Below are 20,871 nucleotides of genomic sequence, written 5' to 3'. Positions count from 1 at the left end.
CTAATTCCCACCGGGAAAGAGGTAGCCATACTACTTGGTCTAGGTCCCAAGTATTTTATTTAGTAAATAACTTGGTCTTTGTATACTCATTTTTTCCTAACACCTATTTCCAACATTTAAACATTACAGTGTTTCAAGTATGCTAAACTTGAAATTCAAATGTAAACAGGACATGTGCTAGTCTTCTGTCCTTAGGCTATTGGGTAAAGCACATCACACACACACACACACACACACACACACACACACACACACACACTATAAATAAATAAAGTTACATTCAGAACCAACCAGCAACTTAATATGAGACAAGATGATAATGTAAAATGTTATTCAACATTGAAATCTAAAAACTGAGTTGACTATATGCAAATTATGCTTTTGAGAATTTTACTTTAATGCTGAAAATGAAATAATTTTTAGTATGAAATTAGTTGTCTCATTTGAACTATACATTCTTATCTTTTAAAAATTAGATCTACTGGTTAATATTGAATGCTTTGGTGATTATGTTTCATATTTAAATGTACATATTATAAGTATTATATTTATTTCTTGTGCCTCCATAGGCAAATTACTTATAGATGTAGGCATTTGTGCAAAGTGAAGATGTCAACGTTTAAACAGCTCAACTGGTGGGAACTGACAAAAGCAGGTAGTTCTTCCCATATTTACACCTCAGGTTTTAATTAGCATCTTTAAACATCTCATTTGTCATGCTAGAACTCTCATCCAATAACTGATGGAAGTGGATGCAGAGATCCTTGGCCAGGCCCCAGGTGGAGCTCCAGGAGTCCAACTGGCAAGAAAGAGGAGGGACTATATGATCGAGAATTGTTGAGACAAAGATTAGAAAAAGCACAGGGACAAATAGCCAAACTAATGGAAACACATGAACTATGAATCAAAAGCTGTGGAGCCCCCAACTGGAAAGAAGTTATTTTAATTGACTCTTATTTTTTTTATGAATGAATCATTGTGAATTGTACCCTAAGGCTATAATACACACAATGTTGTATATAGTCAACTGCTCTTATTTTTTCAGGGCTACTTTTTACTTGGTTTGCATTAGAGATAAAAGTAAACATTACCCTTGAAGGTTCTGGAAATAGAAGAAACCTGAGATAAAAGTGCCATTTTGGGTGGAAAAAAGAGGTTAAAAGTAAGTGGAAATAATATACAAACTTATCAAGCAATTCAAGAATTCATCTAAATAATATTTGGTAAAATTTAAAAAATGAGAGTTGCATTGTGTTTTCCACACTGTATAACTAAAAATATGGAAAAGTAAATCTGCCTAATGTGTTCTGATTAAACACCTCCACATGTTTGTTAGAAACCACTGATGTGTCTCACATTGAGATCTTCTGTGAGTGACACTTCAGTAGCTTATATACTACTTTATTAAAGAGAACAGCAGATATATGCCTCTGGTTACATTCCTGAAGGCTCATGGCCAGTAATTTAATCTTACTGGATGTTCTTTCTGCACACTTATCATCAGTTCTTGGCAATAAGATTCTCTGAAAGCTTTATTACAGACTTTTTCTTCTTTAATCAAAGAAACTGCCTCAATGTTCCAATATCTAATATTGTTCCAGGCTGCTTTCCTATAATCTCAGTCCTTTCCTGTGATCTGAGACCCCCATGAGCTCTACCCTTGCCACTAGGGAGCTTCCCAAAAGGTGAGTTTAAAGCAAGAAAACCAGTTTTCCTTCATCTGCTTTGATTCTTCAGTTATTTGGATTAACTTTCAATGTAGCAGAGGTCAACACACCAAAGCACAGCTCCATTTTCACAAGACACTGGATCACAATCACCTCAATTGTGCCTTCCATGTTCTCACACACTGTAAAACAGAAATTGACATACCCAACTCCCTCACCCACTGCTTTCTGAGTCTCTGGAATTATATTCTTCTCCATAATTACATAAACGTGAACGAAAACAATCTTTATCTTTTTTAAAGGTTTGTTAATTTATTTTATTTTATTTTTGAGGTAATTATGATATAGTCACATTTCTCCCTAGCCTTTCCTCCCTTCAAACTGTCCCATATACCCCTCTCCAATCTCCTTCAGATTTTCATTAATTGTTATTGCATGTATATATGTATATACATAGATATTTCTAAATATACCTTGTTAAGTCCATATAATGTTACTTTTATATATGTTTTCAGAACTCAGGGTTTGGCACTGGACAACCAATTTATCTGCTCTTTCTTGGAAAAGACCTCTCCTATTCCCAGCTTCACTCAGTTGCCTACAGTTCTTTGTGTAGGACTGAGGTCTCATGGACTTTCCTCCATCCAATTTGACGTGTCCACTCATATTGTCCTTTGTGTAGCTCCCGGTGGGCAGTCATACTGGTGAGACTCTATGTTGTAATATTACTGATATCCCTAGGAGTCACAATCTCACAACAAACGTCCTGATCCTCTAGCTCTATAATCTTTCTGGCCCCTCTCCTGTTCTACAATGTTCCCTGAGCTCTGGATGCAGAATAGTTTTGTAGATGTATCCATTGGGATCAGGACCCATAACTCTACATTTTTATTGGTCATGGTTTGGGGTAGTGGTCTCCATTTTTCACAAAAATAAGACCTGCTCGAAATGAGAAGCCATGCCTGGTACGGGAAACCTAGCTAACTACTCAATGCTAGAGAAGGCACGGTTGTTGGAGAAGAACCTCCCGACACTCATTTACTAAGCCAGAATTTTCTCCAACAAACTATAAGCAGTATTCTTTTGTTTTTGTTTCTGTTTTTATTTTGTTTTGTTTTATTTTTCAAGACAGGCTTCCTCTGTGCAACAGCCCTGGCTCTCCTGGAACTCACTTTATAGACCAGGCTGGCCTCAAACTCACAGAGCTATGCCTACCTCTGCCTCCTGAGTCCTTGGATTAAAGGCCTATGCCACCATGCCCTGCTAACATTGTTCTTATAACCACAAATAAGTGTAGTCTTCACCCCTCATCAAAGAAACTTCTCTTTGAAACGAGACCTTTATTCTTTTTTAGTCACACATCTAGCATGGAAACTTAAACAAAGAATAGTATTAGAAAGTTCCTCATTTGTGGTTGATATATTGTGCACCCCAGTAAACTTATCTGGGGTCAGAGAACACAACAGCCACTAGATAGACATAGAAGCCGGGTATGGTGGCACACACCTTTAATCCCAGGAAGTGATGGCAGGAGGCAGAAGGGTATATAAGGTATGAGGACCAGGAACTAGAAGCTTTTAGGCTTTTTAAGCTTTTAGGCTTTTAGCAGCAGTTCAGCTGAGATTAATTCAGATGAGGACTCAGAGGCTTCTAGTTTGAGGAAACAGGATTGGCTGAGAAGTTGGCAAGGTAAGGTTAGCTGTGGCTTGTTCTGTTTCTCTGATCATTCAGAATTTATCCCAATAGCTAGCACTGAGTTATTTTTTTTTATTAATAAGACTGTTTAAGATTCTTGTTACACTCATTCTCTTGATCTCATGGATGATGAAACTGAGAACTAAGGAGCTTTTCTTTTAGTATTAATTCCTAATATTAGTGTATTTGGAATCTGAGTCCAGTTTTTCTATACCTCAAAGTAACTTAATATTGGATTAAGGCTAGGTAGAGACTCGCAGAGATAAACACAGGAAGAGACATTAACTTATTTATTATGCTGTATGTATATACCAGGTCCCCAACAGAGATTCACCAGGATTGGATCTTAATAGGAAATTCGATGTGTATAAGATGCAGCCAGTATAAAAGTCTGTGAAAACTGTGCAGAACCATCTATACCATCTATATGAACAGCCTACATTGACCAATGCGTTAGGATTGTGTCAAGTTATAAAGAAGGACATACCAAGCACAAAGCGAATTTACAAGTGGAGTGGAGAGTTTCAGTCAGCTACTCTGCGCCTGCAGCTGCTTTTCTCTGAACTGCACACCCAAATGCCATTGAATGCTGTTGCTGCCTCACCTTCTGGAAGCCCCTCACAGCCAAGAGTCAGAAAGAGCAGATCTCCTGTCTTAGGCTTGACAGCTTCCCTTGCCACCCTCCCTCCAGCTGCTATTCCTGAGTGTAGGGGTTTCATACTGACCTAAACATCTTTAAGAGAGGTGGTATAGGGAATGCTCCTATACCTATTGGTCAAGATTCCCTTGTTGTAACTGTTTAAACAAGTAAATCCTAGAATATCTTTAAAAGTTGAAAGTGAGATGGAGAAATGGCCCAGAGGTTAAGAGCTCTGGCTGCTCTTTCAGAGGTCTTGGGTTTAATTCCCAGCACCCACAAGGTGGTTCACAATGATCTATAATGATATCTGGTGCCCTCTTCTGGGATGCAGGCATGCATGCAGACAGAACATTAATACATACATAAATACATATATCTATTTTAAAAAGTTGAGTGTGGCTTTTTCTCTTAACTATAGAAAGCCTGGCTTATTGGTAACATGCTGAACATATCTGGATATCAAAAGTCGTAAAGAAGGCATTATTTTTAAAGAATCAACTTTGTTCTTATTGTTATCAGTATGTGTCACTTTACTCTGGAATTGGTTAGGCACAATGTGCCCTTTAGCCAACTTTATGTCAGTGTGGCCTGCACCAGAAATTCATATAATTTCATTACCTACCAAACTTCTGTTTAGAAATCAAATTGATCGTGGGCAATTTTCTCACAAGAAATTAAACTTATCCCTCTTGTTCTGAAATAGATAATACAAGAGGGGGCATAGTACTGCACACCTCAACCACTATGTGCATAGCAATCACAATACTTTAGGGGTAATAGCAGGTGTGAATATTTTAATTCACGGAGTTGGCTAGACAGCTCAGGACTTAAGAGCACTTACTGTTCTGGGAGAGTGTGGTAGGTAATGCAGTTCCCAGCACCTACATCAGATGGTACAACCTCCTGAAACTCCAGTTCCAGAGAACCCAATGTTCTCTTGCAGCTTCTGCAGGTATGAAACATGCATGCACATGTACATATAGGCCCATACACATAAAACACAAATAAAAACATGTTATTTGTCTCCATTTTGACTGTAAGAGGTATATCTAGGGGCTAAAATGCTGCATGAGTGGTACGATTGGATGGCAAGGGGGGGCTGATAGCATTTCTTGACGAAATAATCGATCGGTGTGGTGACAAAATCTTCACTTGGTAGAACTGTTTTATTAGATAGTGTGAGAAATAAAATTAAACTTCCAGTAGATACATCTGTCACATACCAGAGGAAAGGCAAGGCCATGATGGTTACCAAAGTTTAAATTAAATGTTATTGCGTATGTATGTATGCATGCATGTATGTATGTATGTATGCATGCATGTATGTATGTACAACTATAAAGTGTTAAAAATAAAGGTGCACTGTGGATCGATAGAACTTTGCTATTATATAGCAGCATATTAATTGAGTAATGATAAAGGCCCAAATCACATGTAAATTAACATCTACAAATAAATAAGTGTTCTCTTAATTCACATTATTTAAGAAAATGGACTCTGACTCCCATTAGTCTTGGCTGTTTCCACTTGTCAAGCCATTACCATGATTGGAGATAAATTCCCTTCCAGCAAGAATATCCCTGTTCAGATGTCTAACCTTTGGGTACAACCTCTCGAGGAAACGGCAGATTCAGTACAGATCTTCACTCTCCTCATTATGAATGAAATAAACATACAATTCTAATTTAACTTCACTTTCAAAGGCACACAAGATTGTCTCTCAACATGTCTTGCCTATTAAAAAAAATTTTATGATGGTAAATAAACCCTGGAAAATTCCTCCTCAGATTTTACCACCCGAAAATGCAGCTGTTGGCCGCCACTACCACGGCCTCACAGCTCTAAACTCACGTGCAAACCTCATCAAGGGCAGACATTTCTAATTGATTCCAGAAGGATTTCTTTTGCTCAGATCAGGGGGCAGAGGACAAATAATGAGCAGCTTTTCAGAGGGAATTGGGGGTTAGATTGTTGAGCGGAGAGGGGTGGGGGCTTTTAAAATCTTGGGCTTGGTCCGAAATGCGTCGCAATTTTACGGTCCATTGGCCCGAGCATCTGGAATGAGGCTTTCTGGCCTTGTGGTTAATGACGGTGCAACTGCTTTACAGACCATGGAGAGCCCAAACTAGCCCTTGCCATGTCCTTGTAGAAACCATGGGATGCTCTGCTATATATCCCTGTGGGAGGGTGCCCTTCAGATCTCAGGTCTGGAACCTGAAATCCTGTCCATCATGGATCCTCACCTATTTTCATCGTTTTAAAAGTACACATAAGGAAGCTAACCACACATTAAAACATGCATGTCTTTAATTTCAAGTGTGTTGACAAGGTTTTCTATCACAAGTTTGCGTTTGCTTTCATTTAAGGCCTTCTTGAGAATGCATGGGGAGTGTTGGATGCTCAGGTCATAAATCACAGCACAGAGCCAGGCACTCAGGAGAGGAGGCACAATGTGAGCCTCTTTGTTATTTCAAATCAGGGACAGGTGATTATGTGGGAAAAGGTGTGTGGGAAGGCATTCCTTTTCCAACGCCGAGAAGAAAACCAGGAGTGATATGGAAATAATTTCTGTGGAGCAAACGATGTTTACTTTAAGCTGTGGTTAGGAATTCACCTTGCTGTCCTGACAGGCTACACCCACCAGGAGCCAGGAAAAATGCAGAGATGTTGAGTCCAAAGGCTGGAAAGCACAAAGTTAGATTTCAGGCATGCCCTCTATTTTTATCCAAACAATAAAATTAATAGGGATTGTATCCATTTGAGGACTTACTCAAAATTCCAAGGTCTGTGATGTTAAACTAAATTCAATGTGTTTGCCCTTGGCAGAAGATCATTTCCTGTTTTCATTTGAAAGTAAAACAGAATGAAAAAAAAAAAGATAAAATGAAATGAAACAAATACTAAACAAAAATAAAAATACACTTAAACTGATTTTTAAAATATAAAACACGATGTTCCCAGATGCAAAACTTTCCTTCTAACATCTGTAATTTGATCACAACAGTATTTTTTAAATCAGAAGTAGTAGATCTGTGTTACTTAAAATATATATGACAATGTGGAAAAATTCTAGGTAGTAAAATATCTTCGAACATAAAGGGCAAAAGCAACTTCACTTGATGAATTCTTAGTGCTAAGCCTTTTCAAATAATGATGTTGGAAGAAGGGGCAGTAGGTGAAAATACATATTACACCCCTTTGTTTAGTTTTTCTCAATTCAGTTCATTCTCCATCTGGAAGCCAAGAAACTGGAGCTCACTATGTAACAAAAGGTAGCTTCAAGCTAGGTGTGGTCCTCCTGCCTCAGGTTTCTGAACACTAGGCTAACAGACATCCGACTGTGTCTTTTAATTTATAAGTGTCTTAATAAGATAATGCACAGAAAACTATCATGTACGGATATTTCCTTGGCTGTGATATCAATGTTGGGAAATAACACACAAACTCTAGTGCATCATTTGGTCATTTATAATTTTATGTCAATGCTAGTATATTCCTCCCTTTACAAGCAGAGAAATACAATACTTCAGTGCAGTTTTATCTTATTTACCTGGTGATTCCTTAATGGAAAGAAGGGGTCATCACTAACACAAGAAATAGGTTAACGTATATAGTTCATACAAATCACCTCTGATGAATTATCTTCATCTATATCTTGACTTGCTGTGTGTACATGTGACTCTGTCAGAATGGTCAGAGGTGGACATCAAGGTCTTCCTGTTTGGCTTTCTACTTTATTTTCTGAAACTGGATCTCTTCATGGAACTGGAAGCTCACTGCTTAGGCTGGATTTGTTGACCAGTGAGCTTCAGGGATCCTTGTTTTGCTGTTTCTCCACCAATGCGTTACTGATGTGTGCAAGCTTGCCTAGCTTTTAATGTGTGTGATGGAACTGAACTCAGGTCCTCATGTTCACACAGCCAGACTGTCAACCACTGAGACATCTTTGCTGCTCAAGGAAGATACTTTGAGTAAATGTGACAAAGGTCTCATATTATGATCACACACAGAACTTCGGAAAACCGAAAACAAGACAACCAAACAGAAGAGGGTTTAAAAGACACGAAAAGAAAATGAAACATAACATAAGAAAGGAAATTCAAAAACCAGCAAGCATGCAATAATTATCTCCCCAGTACTAAGTGAATACTGTAATTATGGATAAAGTGATGTACTATTTAATATTCTATGTAGACAATGAGTAAGAAATCTGAAAATTATAATTCGGGTGGGAAAATTTGTACTGTAAAAGTGTACTTTGGAAAACAAGTTGGCTTTATCCCATATTTAAACACATACACATTTTAAAGTCTAGAAATTCCGTACCTAGCCATGTAATCCAGGGAAACTCTATGTATATGCACATGTATAATAAGATTTTTACATCAATTTTCATTGCAATACTGAGCTAGAAAGACCTAGAAACAAGCACTAGCATATCTTGATAGAGACACATGGGAAGATATTTTAATAAGAAAAATTAAACAAAATGGTACATTTTAATCAAATATTTTCACTGGAATACATAGGACAAAAAACCACACACAGTATGATAACATTTTAGTGTTAAAATTTTTTTAAATAAGGGCTGGAAGATGGTTTAATCTCACTAGGCACAGGTGATTGAAGACCTCAAGCACAAAAAAGGCTGACTTCAACAGGTTGTTTTCTGAACTCCATATGGCAATATGATGCTACGAACAATTCACTTATCTTATAAGATTATAATGCTTTCTGGACAGGAAACAATATTTTATCTTTTAAAAATAATTTAATATTTATCAAATACTACAAAAGGCTAAAATTGTGGAATATGTAAAGGAAAACATCAACTAAATTTAGTGTAATTGCTACCTATATATGTAAAATTTATAGTTATGAAAGTATTTAAAGTCTGGATAATACCAACATGAATAAGATACAATAATATTTGCTATGAATATTCATAATATTCATAAGTTTGGTTGAATGTGTGTTTTAGTTTCACCTTGAAATAAAAATTTGTATTAAAAGCCATAACGTGTATCCTGATGAAAGCTAGATGCACTATCACCTTACTTGCATAAAAAAACAGACATAAAGTTGAAATGATTTAAGATGGCTGGCTATAAACACATTTGTCTAACTTCAGTAACTACAGATACACTGTAATCATCATTGTGGTATGTACCCACCCATGTGACAAGTAGTTTTTTTTTCATGTCTATACTTTCATGTGTGTCCTTTTACAATTAATTCCTGGCCCTTCCAAGCAACACAAATCAAGGTTTCCGTCACCCATTGAATAATATCTCTTTGGTGATTTCTTTGTAGACCAAATGTGGTAAAAGAGTGAACTCCACAGCAGCCCAGCTTCATGGAGTGTTACAAATTCAGCACTCATGTGATCTGGCCTTGTAAACTGGACAGTGAGGAGCCATGGCGGGTTAATAGTGTCCTCCCCTGGGTTCCTCCTGTGCCCCTTCAGCTCAGCTGACCCTCAACATTTAATGCAGTCAGGGAGCAGCTCAGTGGAAATAGCAGAGCCACCTATACAAGACTGTCAGGAAAGGAAATCTTCATTTTTTTTAAGGCCATTAACTTGTGGGTCAGTTTGTTATAAAGAAACTAGTAACAGCAAGAAATGTTCAATTTTATTATATTAAGAAATGTAGCGGTAATAAAAAAAAATAAAGAAGAATCTATGAAAATATGGAACTGTTAACTGCTGAGTCTTCTGATAATGTGTACTTTTCTCAAATACTTGGGTAATAAGCATATCTGAGGATGCATTCTTTCAAATGTGAAATCAATACTTATTTAATTCAGTCTTCTGTTTTGTTTAAAAATCACATCAATATGCTCACCTCAATTTTGTTGAGTGGCATCTAATGGCAGATGCTGTCACTACAAATTCAATATTTATTGAATAAATGAATATTAAATAGTCATTTTCCTGCTATTGTGAGGGTTGTCTTCCATTTCTGCACATATCATAACTGAGCGGCAATGCACAGGTTTTGGTTTGTATTTCATCAAAAGAACTGAACTGTTCAACCAAGACTATAATGGGCAAAAAATAATTGATAAGTAAGTATGATGCTGAGATCTGAACAGGAAAACAAGTAGCTTGTCTCCAAAAGGATGAATGAAATGCACACTAATGGTGGTGTGCACAGGATTTCAGACAGACCAATTAATCAAGGAGCTAATTTTTTCCCTAAGGATTATCTCTATGAATACAGAAATGATTTGTCACACTTCACATCAAGCCCTTTCCTATCATCCTTAGGAACTCACATGCTACTCTCTCTAGCTCAGCAGGAACTTCCAAATTCCCCAGCAAGGATGCATCTCCTGTCCAACATGCTAGGTAACTCAACCCCAAGTGTCACGTGACACTGGAACATGAGGGCAGGATATGCCTGGGGGGGGGGGACGACACTTCACACACAACATAAACACATCTCTGCAGATTCAGAAACTGTTCACTCATCTTTATTTTGTTTGTTTCTTTAAATAAGTTTTTAAGCTACAACAGAGGAATTGGGACGGAAATATGAAAACTTGAAGTGTTATTATGTTGCTATGCCAAAATATCTGAGATGAACAACTTTAAAGCAGAAAGATGTTTTCAAGTTTTTATATCTTTTTACTTTATAAAATTGTAGTAACTTAAATTTATGTTTTGGGCATTTCTATGCCTTAGTATTCTGTATCTACTACAGTAGCGAAAAACATCTTTTGTTTGAACATGAAATTTTGAGGAAAATGAATGGAACTGGAAAAAGTCTTCCTGAGTGAGGTAACCCCAGTATTCACTTATACATGGATATTATCCGTGATGTCAATGATAACAAAGCTGTAATACATAGAACCACAGAGAGTAGCTACAGATAATGGACTAGAGTGAACAGCTGAATCTCATTAGGAAAAGGAAATGGAACAGACAGTTATGGAAGGATGGTGGGGACTGGAACAGGAGAATCCAGTGGGGAGGGGAGAAGAGAGGAGGTTGTGGGAAGGAACACAGGGGAAAAACAGCTACAACCGAGGAACATTTGAGAGTAGTATGAAAACTTGAAACAGCAGAACTTCCTGAAAGCAGTTGGGTTACATCTAACTGAGTTGTTAGCCAAAGTGGCCCCATGGGAATCCCCAAACTGCCCAGGCTATTCCAAGACTCTAAGTTGCTTTCCACAAACTGACATAAGGCCTCATTACTGACCACCTACACAATATCTCATTGGACATGGAGATATTGAGCTGGTGACTACACAGAACCTCATTCTCTGTTTTAGTGATATTAGCGCATATATATATTCATTAGCTGCTTCTTGCAATGATTTTTCTTGTGCACTATGGCAGCTTTCCTAATTGATGCAAAATTTTCAGCTCCTTCCCCAACACTATGCCTGCCTGCATCATGCTCCCCATCATGACAATGAAAGACTAGGCCTCTAAAAATGTAAGCAAGACCCCAATTAAATGCTAATTTGATGAGAATTGCCCAGTCATGGTGTCACCTCACAGCAACAGAAGCAAGGACAAAAGGAAGACAGAGTAAGCTCTCCAGACCACCCATTAGGTAAATATCCATACAGAGATACCACTGGACATTTTTAGGTACCTAGTAGATGACAGAACAAGCTTTCATGGGTTAAATAGTATCTTAGTATCTTGGTTCTGTTGCTTTTGTCTAGAGCTGGCCCTGGTGGTGAGGATGGGGGAGAACTAGTGGGCTGTCCAACCCTGCAACTGACCAACTGGACCAGAACCAGGGTTTATGAGGGGACCACCCCTGAACATCCACCCCATCTGTGATCTGCTGGAGCATGTGAAGGGGCAGATCCTACAGACCCAAAGTTGCTGGATCTCCACCACACAGGTCAGCAGCACAATATCCAACAGAAGTCCCAAGGAGGGCCCAGCATGGATAGTGTAGGATAGTGTAGCTGAAACCAGAGGCCTCCAACCAGACCAATGACTTTTTTTAATGAACACTTGCTGCATGATTCACTGTGTTACGCTACACTTTCAATGATGAGGTTTTTCCTTTTGTTTTTTGTTTTTTTTTATTTAATTTTATTTGGGGGTGGGAGGTTGCAAGAGGAGTGGGTGTATATGAAAGGAGAGGAAATGAGTAGGTTCGAGATACATGATATGAAAGACACAAAGAAAAAATAAAAAGAAAATTTTTAAATAATAAAAAATAAAACAAAACAAGCAAGGAAAGATATAAATAGGCATCTAAATAATAACAATATAAAATGAAAACAAGCAAACCAGAATAGTACAAAATAAGCAAATAGAAACAAAAGAGACAAATGTACTAATTCTCAAAGTGCTGTCTTAGGCCTGAACATATATGCTTGATATGTAGTATAGAGCAGGAGATATTATTAGTAGAATTCACAACTTACATGTCAGATACTATGTTTTAGATGTAAAAATAGGCTACTTAATACTTTTATTATCCCTTTTCCTGATGGAAATTATATATAAGGGCCAAAGCACAGTTTGGGGAATAACTTTTAAAAGCTACATAATGAATTAAGTGGCAGAGCTGGGATAATAGTATTTACGTTAGTTTGACTTCAAAATGAATGACCTCACTATAGGATGGGTGACATCACAAACTATTTCTGTTCCTCTCTTTAATGAAATATAAGGTCACCTGCACTCAAATGCAAATAATTGTTGAAATATGTACAAATCAGTGTCTCTCTTACATCCCTATGCAAATTCTGTCCAACTTAGGATGTAGTAACAGCCTCAAAAACACATCATAAGTTTGAAATATTGTAAGTTAAACTTTAACTCAAAATTTCTAAACTACAGAGCACCAACACTGAAGAATAGATTATTCCCTGTGTACATCCTGATCATGTGGCTGTCCAGGAAGTGTGAGTGGGGCCTGCAGCCCAATATTTTAAGAAATTATATGGTATATTAAAGATCAGTATTCAAAGTTCCAAGTGTAGTTTCCATTGAGTGTATACCACTTCCATAAAATAAGTCAATCCATGTAAGCTTGACCACACACAGGACCATTTTGTATACATGACTGTGGCAGTTTGAACATAACTTGTCCCCATAATCTCATAGGGAGTAGCACTATTTAGGAGGTTTGGATTTGTTGGAGTGGGCATGGCCTTGTTGGAGGAAGTGTGTCACTATGACAGCAGGCTTTGAGGTTTCCTATGCTCAGGATACCATCTAGTATTTCAGTCAGCTTCCTGTTGCCTGCAAGATATAGGACTCTCAGCTACTGTCTCCTGCATACTGCCATGCTCCAGCCATGATGATAATGGACTGAACCTCTGATACTGCAAGTGAACCATCCCAATTAAATGTTTTTCCTTAATAAGCGTTGCCATTTCATGGTGTCTCTTAAGTTCTAAGAGGTAAAAATTTGAAGAAAGCACAAATTTGAAATGTACGTTTAATGATCTTTGTTGGCTATTAACTTCCAGCTGTTGATAAATGAGTAAATGACATAGAAAAAGAAAGGCTACATTTAAAAAAATTAAAACTGGCTTCTAATGGCTCCAGGGAGTGATACTATTTCAGAAGGATTAAGATGTGTGTACCAGTTGGGGGAAGTGTGTCACTGCGGTTGGGCTGTGAGGTTGCAAAAGCCCACTCCAGGCCCAGTCTCTCTCTCTCTCTCTCTCTCTCTCTCTCTCTCTCTCTCTCTCTCTCTCTCTCTCTCCCCGAAATTCCCTCAAGTGCCCACCCTGAGGAGATTTCTCCCAGAGTCCTGGGGAAGATGCTATGAGCAGCTGGGATTACTAATCTGAGGGCTATCAAATGAATCTTCTTACAGGAAACTCTTAGGTCCATTTACTTTATTCTTCTGAGTCAAATTCTATCTACACAACCTCAAATCTGTTCTCATACTTAGCTCCTCTCTGTCCCTTTTCCTCCTGTCCTCTCGTAGTTCTAAGCTCTTTCCATCCCGATCTCATCTTCATCTTCGTTCCTATCCCCCCTCCCCCCATGACTCATGGCCATACACTTATCAGCAATGCTCCGGCCCTGCTGTTTTCTGGTCCTTTGAGGTAAGTCTGCTTGGAGCTAGGAAACCTGCCTCATAGCTTGATGCACCTGGAGTAAAAACTTTTATTCTAAGTTGCTCAAGGGTGCTACTTGGGCTGTGAGAAAAAGGGGGATGTGAGCTTAATTTGCACAAGAAGCAAAGCTTTTTACCTTAGTTCTATCAGCCCGGCCTAGGTGGTGAAGTGTCTCACAAAAGGAATATTTATCTAGCAGATGGTCAGGTTTATTCTGTCTTTTGCCTTTGGATGCTTTTGTCTGGAGCTGGCCCTATGGCCCTAGCTTTGTGAGCTTGCTAAAGGAGATAATTCCAGAAGGCAGACATCTGAATTCTAATGCTAGAAAGAAGAAGCAGAAAGCGTGGAAGCAGGAAGCCTTGCCTGCCTGTGTGATTGTATCCAAATGCCTTAGTTGTATATGCCCAAGGAATGATCAATCCACACTGTTTTGAAGTTCTTAGGAAAAGAATCAACTGGGAAAGCAGCTTGGTCATGGTGTCACTTCACAGCAACCAAACAGTTTCTAAGATACTATTTAACACATGAAAGCTTGTTCTGTCATTTACTAGGTGGACTCTGGTCAGAGAAGACTTGACTCTCATAGTTTTAACCAGTAGTAGTTCAATGTCATTGTCATTTTAATGACAGTAATATAGCAAGAGTACCAATATTAATGATAACCAAAGAATACTGAAATAGATTCTATGTTGTTTTCTTTGCAATGTCTTTTTTTTTTCCTTTTTTCCTCCACAAATTACATATATTAGTTAGTTTTTAGTTACTCTAACAAAATACCTGAGGGTAGGCAATTTTGTATGAAGATGTTTGCTTGACTCATGGCCTTAGAGGCTGACACACACTTTACCAGCATCATTTTTGCCTTTATTAGGACCTGAAGTGAAGATGACATCACAGTAGCAGGAGCACATGCAAGAAGGGGAGATCACATCCAACAAAACGCCAGAGACAGGCAAGTGGCCAAGATTGTTCTTTGATGACTACATTCTCACAAAAACTACCTCAAGAGTCACAAGAGTGAACACTGTCTCCTGTAGGAACATAGAATTACTTCATTTGGCCCCATATCTTAAAGCTTCACCATTTCCCACACTTGCCACACTGAGAACCAAACCAACAATGTATGCACAATGCAATGAGCACATCCAAACCTTTGCTGTTGCTAGGGTCATGACACCATTTGGGTGGCAAATCACAGTCACATCTATCCTTGAAGTACTGGTCAAAATGAGCAGATGCATATTCTTGAAAGAGTAGTTAAGCACCATGAACATTTATGCCATGATCTACTCCCTCTGTTGAATCATTAAATAACATATAATTCAGAATTAAATTATAAAAAATAATTTACAATTAAAATACATGTTTGCTGTATTATATTTCTTATATTTTTGGTTGTGAGCCTAGCCTTTAATGGCTGAGCCATCTCTCCAGCCTGCTGTATAATATCTCAACAGAAATCCATGAGGTATTTGAGCACTGCACTAAATTAATATAAGAAAAATTTTATTTTATTTTGCTTTTGTTTTTGTTTTTGTTTTTCAAGACAGGGTTTCTTTATGTAGCCCCAACTGTCCTGGAGCTAGTTCTGTAGTAGGCCAGCCAGAATGTTTTCAAACTCAGAAGATCTGCTTGTTTCTGCCTCCCAAGTGCTGGGATTAAAGGTGTGTGCCACCTCCACCCAGCTAGGAAAATTTTCCCCTTCCTTCCTTCCTTCCTTCCTTCCTTTCTTTCTTTCTTTCTTTTTTTTTTTGTTATTGTTTGTTTGTTTGTTGAGACAGGGTTTCTCTGTGTAACAGCTCTGGCTGTCCTGAAACTTGCTTTGTAGACCAGGCTGGTCTGGAAATCACAGAGACCCACCTGCCTCCAAAATGCTGGGATTAAAGGTGTGTTCACCACCTTCTCAATAGAAAAGTCTTCTTAACTATCTTGAATAATGGGATAGAACTACCTTAGTTTGCATCCTTACGTCTTCCCTTTTACTTCTCTTGCTATGTACAGACTAGTAAGTCATTTCCCCTTAATTTTCCATGTTGATATTGTAAAATTGTTGAAGCCCAGGTTGGTTTGAAACTATCAATCAGCCCTCCCTTTCAAAATTAGTTAGTACTGGAATTACAGGTGTGTGCCAACATGCCCCACACCTTATAAATTTATTATTACAAAAAAATATGCCAGGCAGTGGTGGTGCACGCCTTTAATCCCAGCACTCAGGAGGCAGAGCCAGGCGGATCTCTGTGAGTTCGAGGCCAGCCTGGGCTACCAAGTGAGCTCCAGGAAAAAGGCACAAAGCTACACAGAGAAACCCTGTCTTGAAAAACAAAACAAAACAAAACAAAACAAAACAAAACAAAAAGGCATTGTGTTACTTGTTGGGACAAAACATCTGAGACAAAAGACGACTTAAGAAAGGCAGGTTTGGGAGCTGAAAGGGTGGCTCAGATGGTAGGAGCTGCTCTTTGAGGGTCCTTGGGTTTGATTTCCACTACCCACTTGGAGTGGCTTGCAATCTCAGGTAGGTCCAGTTCCAAGAAATGCAAAGCCCTCTTCTGGAATCCATGGGTACCTGTACACATGTGGTGCTTCACATATAAGCAAGCAGGTACACACATACACATGAAAATATTTTCTAATAAAACATAAAAGAAAGGAAGGATTTCTTTGGGTTCACAGTTTGAGGGTAGTATCTATCCTGACAGGAAAGTCTGGTGGCGAGGGCATGAGGGGCTGATCACATTGCAGCCGTAGTCAGGTAGCCAAGAGAGAGAAATGCTGATGCTTGGATCACTTTCTCAGTTTGATTGACTCCAGGTAACCAGTCTGTGAAATGATGCTGCCCACACTCAGAGGATATCTTTCTAGTCCAATAAGCCCAATTTAGAAAGTCCCTCAGAGATGTACTCAGATAGGTGTTTTTCCATAGTGACTCTAAATCCCCTCAGTTGACAAGATTAGCCACATCAAAAAGAGTGAAAGCACATCCTGGGTTGGTGTGAAAATTCAAGGGAAAATTTTGAGCAGTGCAGTTAGAACACTGTGAGAGCTATAAACTTTACCTCTTTTAGAACCCGTTTAAAGGATGAGTACCCTAGGCATAAAGTCTAATGTCAGCCCAAGTGTCAGCCAAAGGACTCAGAAATAGAAGTTTGCATTTCCTTTATTACTTTCCTTCCTGTCTGTGACATTAGGCTCAGACTTTACTTGTGGACCTTGAGGTAAACCACCAACAAATTTCTTTCTGGGTTCTGTGTATTCATATAAATAACTAAGCTGCCGACAACAATAATAATATTGAATATTTACTAAGCATTTGCTATCTGTTAATTATTACAGCAATCCTCACATGGGCAATTTTCTCATGTAATCATCAAAATGTAGTAGATAATAACTGTTATTTTTTCCTTTTACAGGTGAGACAGCTAAGGACGGATATTTAAATGACCAAATAATCACCCAATAATTCACACTAAGGAAGTGCTCAGGGTAGCAATCACATTCAGGTAATGGGGTATCAGAGTTCAAATCTTAACCTGGCACTTCAATGTCTCAACTGAATAAATAAACTAAGCATATTGCTGCTGTAGTTCACCAGACTCAAAAGGTGAACACATGTTCTGCCCCCTACCATCCCATCTTAACCTTCAAATACAATGTGTTTTTGTAATCATGTAGAAAATGATGCTGACATAAAGAGCTATTTGCTTCCAGAGCACTTAAGATTAGCTCCCACAATATACACAACAGTAGGTTCATTAAGAAGGATTTTAACATTTCCTGCTGGAAATAGGAATGTATCCCTTATTTAGAATGTGAAGATTCTATCTCATTTGATTTTAGGGTTTTTCTGCCATATATGCCTGAATTTCAATGAAAAGGTTATGTTTCTAGATTATAATATGTATAAAACACTTTTACACACTATGTAAGTATGTAAGCTTTAGTACCACTTAAACGTAAACTAAGTTTGTGGAAAATGGATGAAGTTCTTTGTGAATGGGTTTTGGTGTCATAACACTGCCATGTCAAAGACCCCCAATGCCTCAGTCTCTTGGGGGAAGACAAGGACTTCCCTAGGTCAAGATCAGAGCAATGGCAAAGCATAGATTTTTACAAGTATTAGATTTTACAACAATTTGGCTGAAACCAATGTTTGCAGAAACTATCAACCACAGCAGCCTCATGCAGGATGACTGTGACCTGAACTGGTCTCCTATAAAGAGCCCCTATCAATATCAGCTGGCCTATTTTCTCCTCATTCACCTGCATGCATTAAACCCATCACCTCTGTCAGAATGGATAGTAAATGTGCTGAGTTGCTGGGCTGCTGGTTTATCTCTATCCTCACACAGCCTTTCCATGTGTCTGTCCTCCCTTTATTCCCCTATTGCCCCATTCAGGTCAAATTCAAAGCTGTGCAGATCATGACACATGATTTTGATACCAAAATTTTATGCTTCACTATTAAAATTCATGTCATTTAAAAGTAGAAAATATATTCTGAGAGCTTAAAAACTTTGAAGGTACTAAAGAAAGTCAATTTAATATAGAATCATCCTTTTCTGTCTTCTAATCACATAATTAACCTTGCTTTTCCACAGTAAACTATGTGTTATGCTCTCCTTTGTTTTCTAAAGTGTATTCAAAACACTCAATAAAATACACTAACTCCCTCATTTGAAATCTTCTACTGCCTGTATTTATAGAGCTATACCCATCACAGTACTGAATATTACACATAGATAATTTATAATTTTGAGACCGATCCATATTTATTTTAATGGGTTACCTGTTTTTATATTCTAGATACTGAATTTGTGTTATGAATACAACAAAGGTGTTAAACAGTAGCCTGTGCATGGCATTAGATGGCTCTCAGTTTTGCACCATTACAGGTGATGATACCCTGAGTTCCATTACATATACATTAATCCATGCATGTGAGCATATCATTCCTATGGCATAAATTCACATATGTGAAATACTTGGTCAAAAGTAGACATATCTTTGCCATTTAAAACTGCTTTCAAAGAAATTGATCAAATAGAATCACTACAAAGTATGTCTCTGCCTTAGCTAATGTGATAAGTTATTTAGGCTGTCAACTTGATACCCCTGGAGAGGGAGACCTGATTAAAGAATTCTCACCATGTCTGGGAGGCAGTCTCTGACCTGATGTAGGAGGGTCTAGCTGCATGTGGGTTCTGGGATCCCTAGACGGGTGGCCTGAGCTGTCTAAGAGACGTAGCTGAATAAGTGATTCCCAGGAGGCAAGCCAGGGAGAAACATTCCTGCATGGCCTCTGATTGCTGCTTCAGTACAGCCTCCAGCCCTGCCCCGATTTTCCACAGGGGTGAACAGACCTTAAAACATGAAATGAAGTAAACTCTTCCCTCCACAATCTGCTTTTGGTCACTGTTTTATCACAGCAACAGAAAACAAACTAATTAATATCTTTGTCCTTTGATAACAGGAATGTTAGGATTTATGATTCCACTTCAATAAGCTGCCGTGTTGCATAGTCTCATAATATTGGTATATTGTTCAAGAACAAAACTTAAAAAAAATTTAAAACTCTGATAAACACAAATAATGAGTGAATCTAGGCATTTCCCGAGTAAGAGAAAACAGACACCCCAAAATTTCTGAGGAATCATTGGAGAACAATCTTAATCATCAGATATCATATCAAAACATATCTATAAACTGGGTGGTGGTGACACACACCTTTAATCCCAATACTCAGGAGCCAGAGGCAGGGGATCTCTATGAGTTCAGGGCAACCTGGGCTATAGAGTGAGTTCCAGGAAAGGCACAAAAACTACACAGAGAAACCCTGTCTCAAAAAACCAAAAAAAAAAAAAAAAAAAAAAAATCTATAATTTTTTAAATCTCGACAAATTTTCATTTGCATATAATTATGTCTGTTATAGGCGATTTGCAAGCATCTCAAACACTTTCCATTGTCAAAGCTTTCTTTAGAAGAATTAGATGGCAGTATCCTTCTTGTAAAGTCACATTTATCACTACTTTTTTGAGGATCTACAGTGTACCCTGGTCTTTTTCAAAATGCTCTGAAATGTATTTTGCCTAATCTTTATGATTTAATGATATTGACCAAAATTTTGGGATAAAAACTCCATGGCTCACCAACATTAACTCTCTGAAAGTTATAAAAATAGAAATTCAAGATACATTGCACAGAAAAATCTTAGCTACAAATACTGGTCACAAATTCAGTAGAGAGAAAACATCATTGAATGAGTGAATTAGTTTTGCTACCTACGTCAAATGTCTTACCTACATCAAATGTCTTACCTATGTCAAATGTCTTACCTATGTCAAATGTCTTACCTATGTCAAATGTCTTACCTCGAATACAAATGATAAAGATGGGACAAGAGGCTGTAAATGGCCAGATCTGTAAAGGGTTAGGAACATCAGGCAACGAAGAGTTTCCACAATGGCTGCCTGGGGCCTGAAATAACACGGCATTAATATCCGTTAGCTTTACATACAGTCTTCATGTGCTTATGTAATAATTTACGCAGCAATAAAAATTTACTTTTGATTTTCAGGAAAGGCGAAGCATTTTTTTTAACATAATTGAGTGGTAGATCTCTGAAGTACTTTGAATGTAGCCTTAAACTAAGAAAGAAAATGTATCTTTTAAGAAAAACATATTTTTTTCAATGTATTGTTTAGTTAAAGCAGTGATGACTGTGGCAAAGCAATGAAATGTCCAACCACTCGATATCTAGAATGCAAGGCATGCTCTCCCAGTAGCCCACTGTGCTTTGATGGCTTTGGAGGAAAA

At 38.0% G+C, this 20,871-nt stretch overlaps 1 protein-coding gene across 1 annotated transcript in view; it reads right to left on the bottom strand.

The window, feature by feature from the left end:
* Positions 1 to 20,151: 20,151 nt before the first annotated feature.
* Agmo (alkylglycerol monooxygenase) overlaps positions 20,152 to 20,871 on the bottom strand; it is a 165,869-nt gene continuing 165,149 nt past the window's right edge. Inside the window, exons 12-13 of the mRNA XM_036206357.1 lie at positions 20,427 to 20,532; positions 20,152 to 20,217 (exon numbers count right to left, since the gene is read on the bottom strand). Coding sequence (XP_036062250.1) covers positions 20,152 to 20,217; positions 20,427 to 20,532 — 172 coding nt within the window. The remainder of the gene's footprint in view (positions 20,218 to 20,426; positions 20,533 to 20,871) is intronic.

Source organism: Onychomys torridus, chromosome 14 (assembly GCF_903995425.1).
Source record: "Onychomys torridus chromosome 14, mOncTor1.1, whole genome shotgun sequence".
NCBI classification, from domain to species: domain Eukaryota; kingdom Metazoa; phylum Chordata; class Mammalia; order Rodentia; family Cricetidae; genus Onychomys; species Onychomys torridus.
Note: the sequence above shows the minus strand (reverse complement) of the source record. Positions and strands in the feature narration are given on the sequence as shown.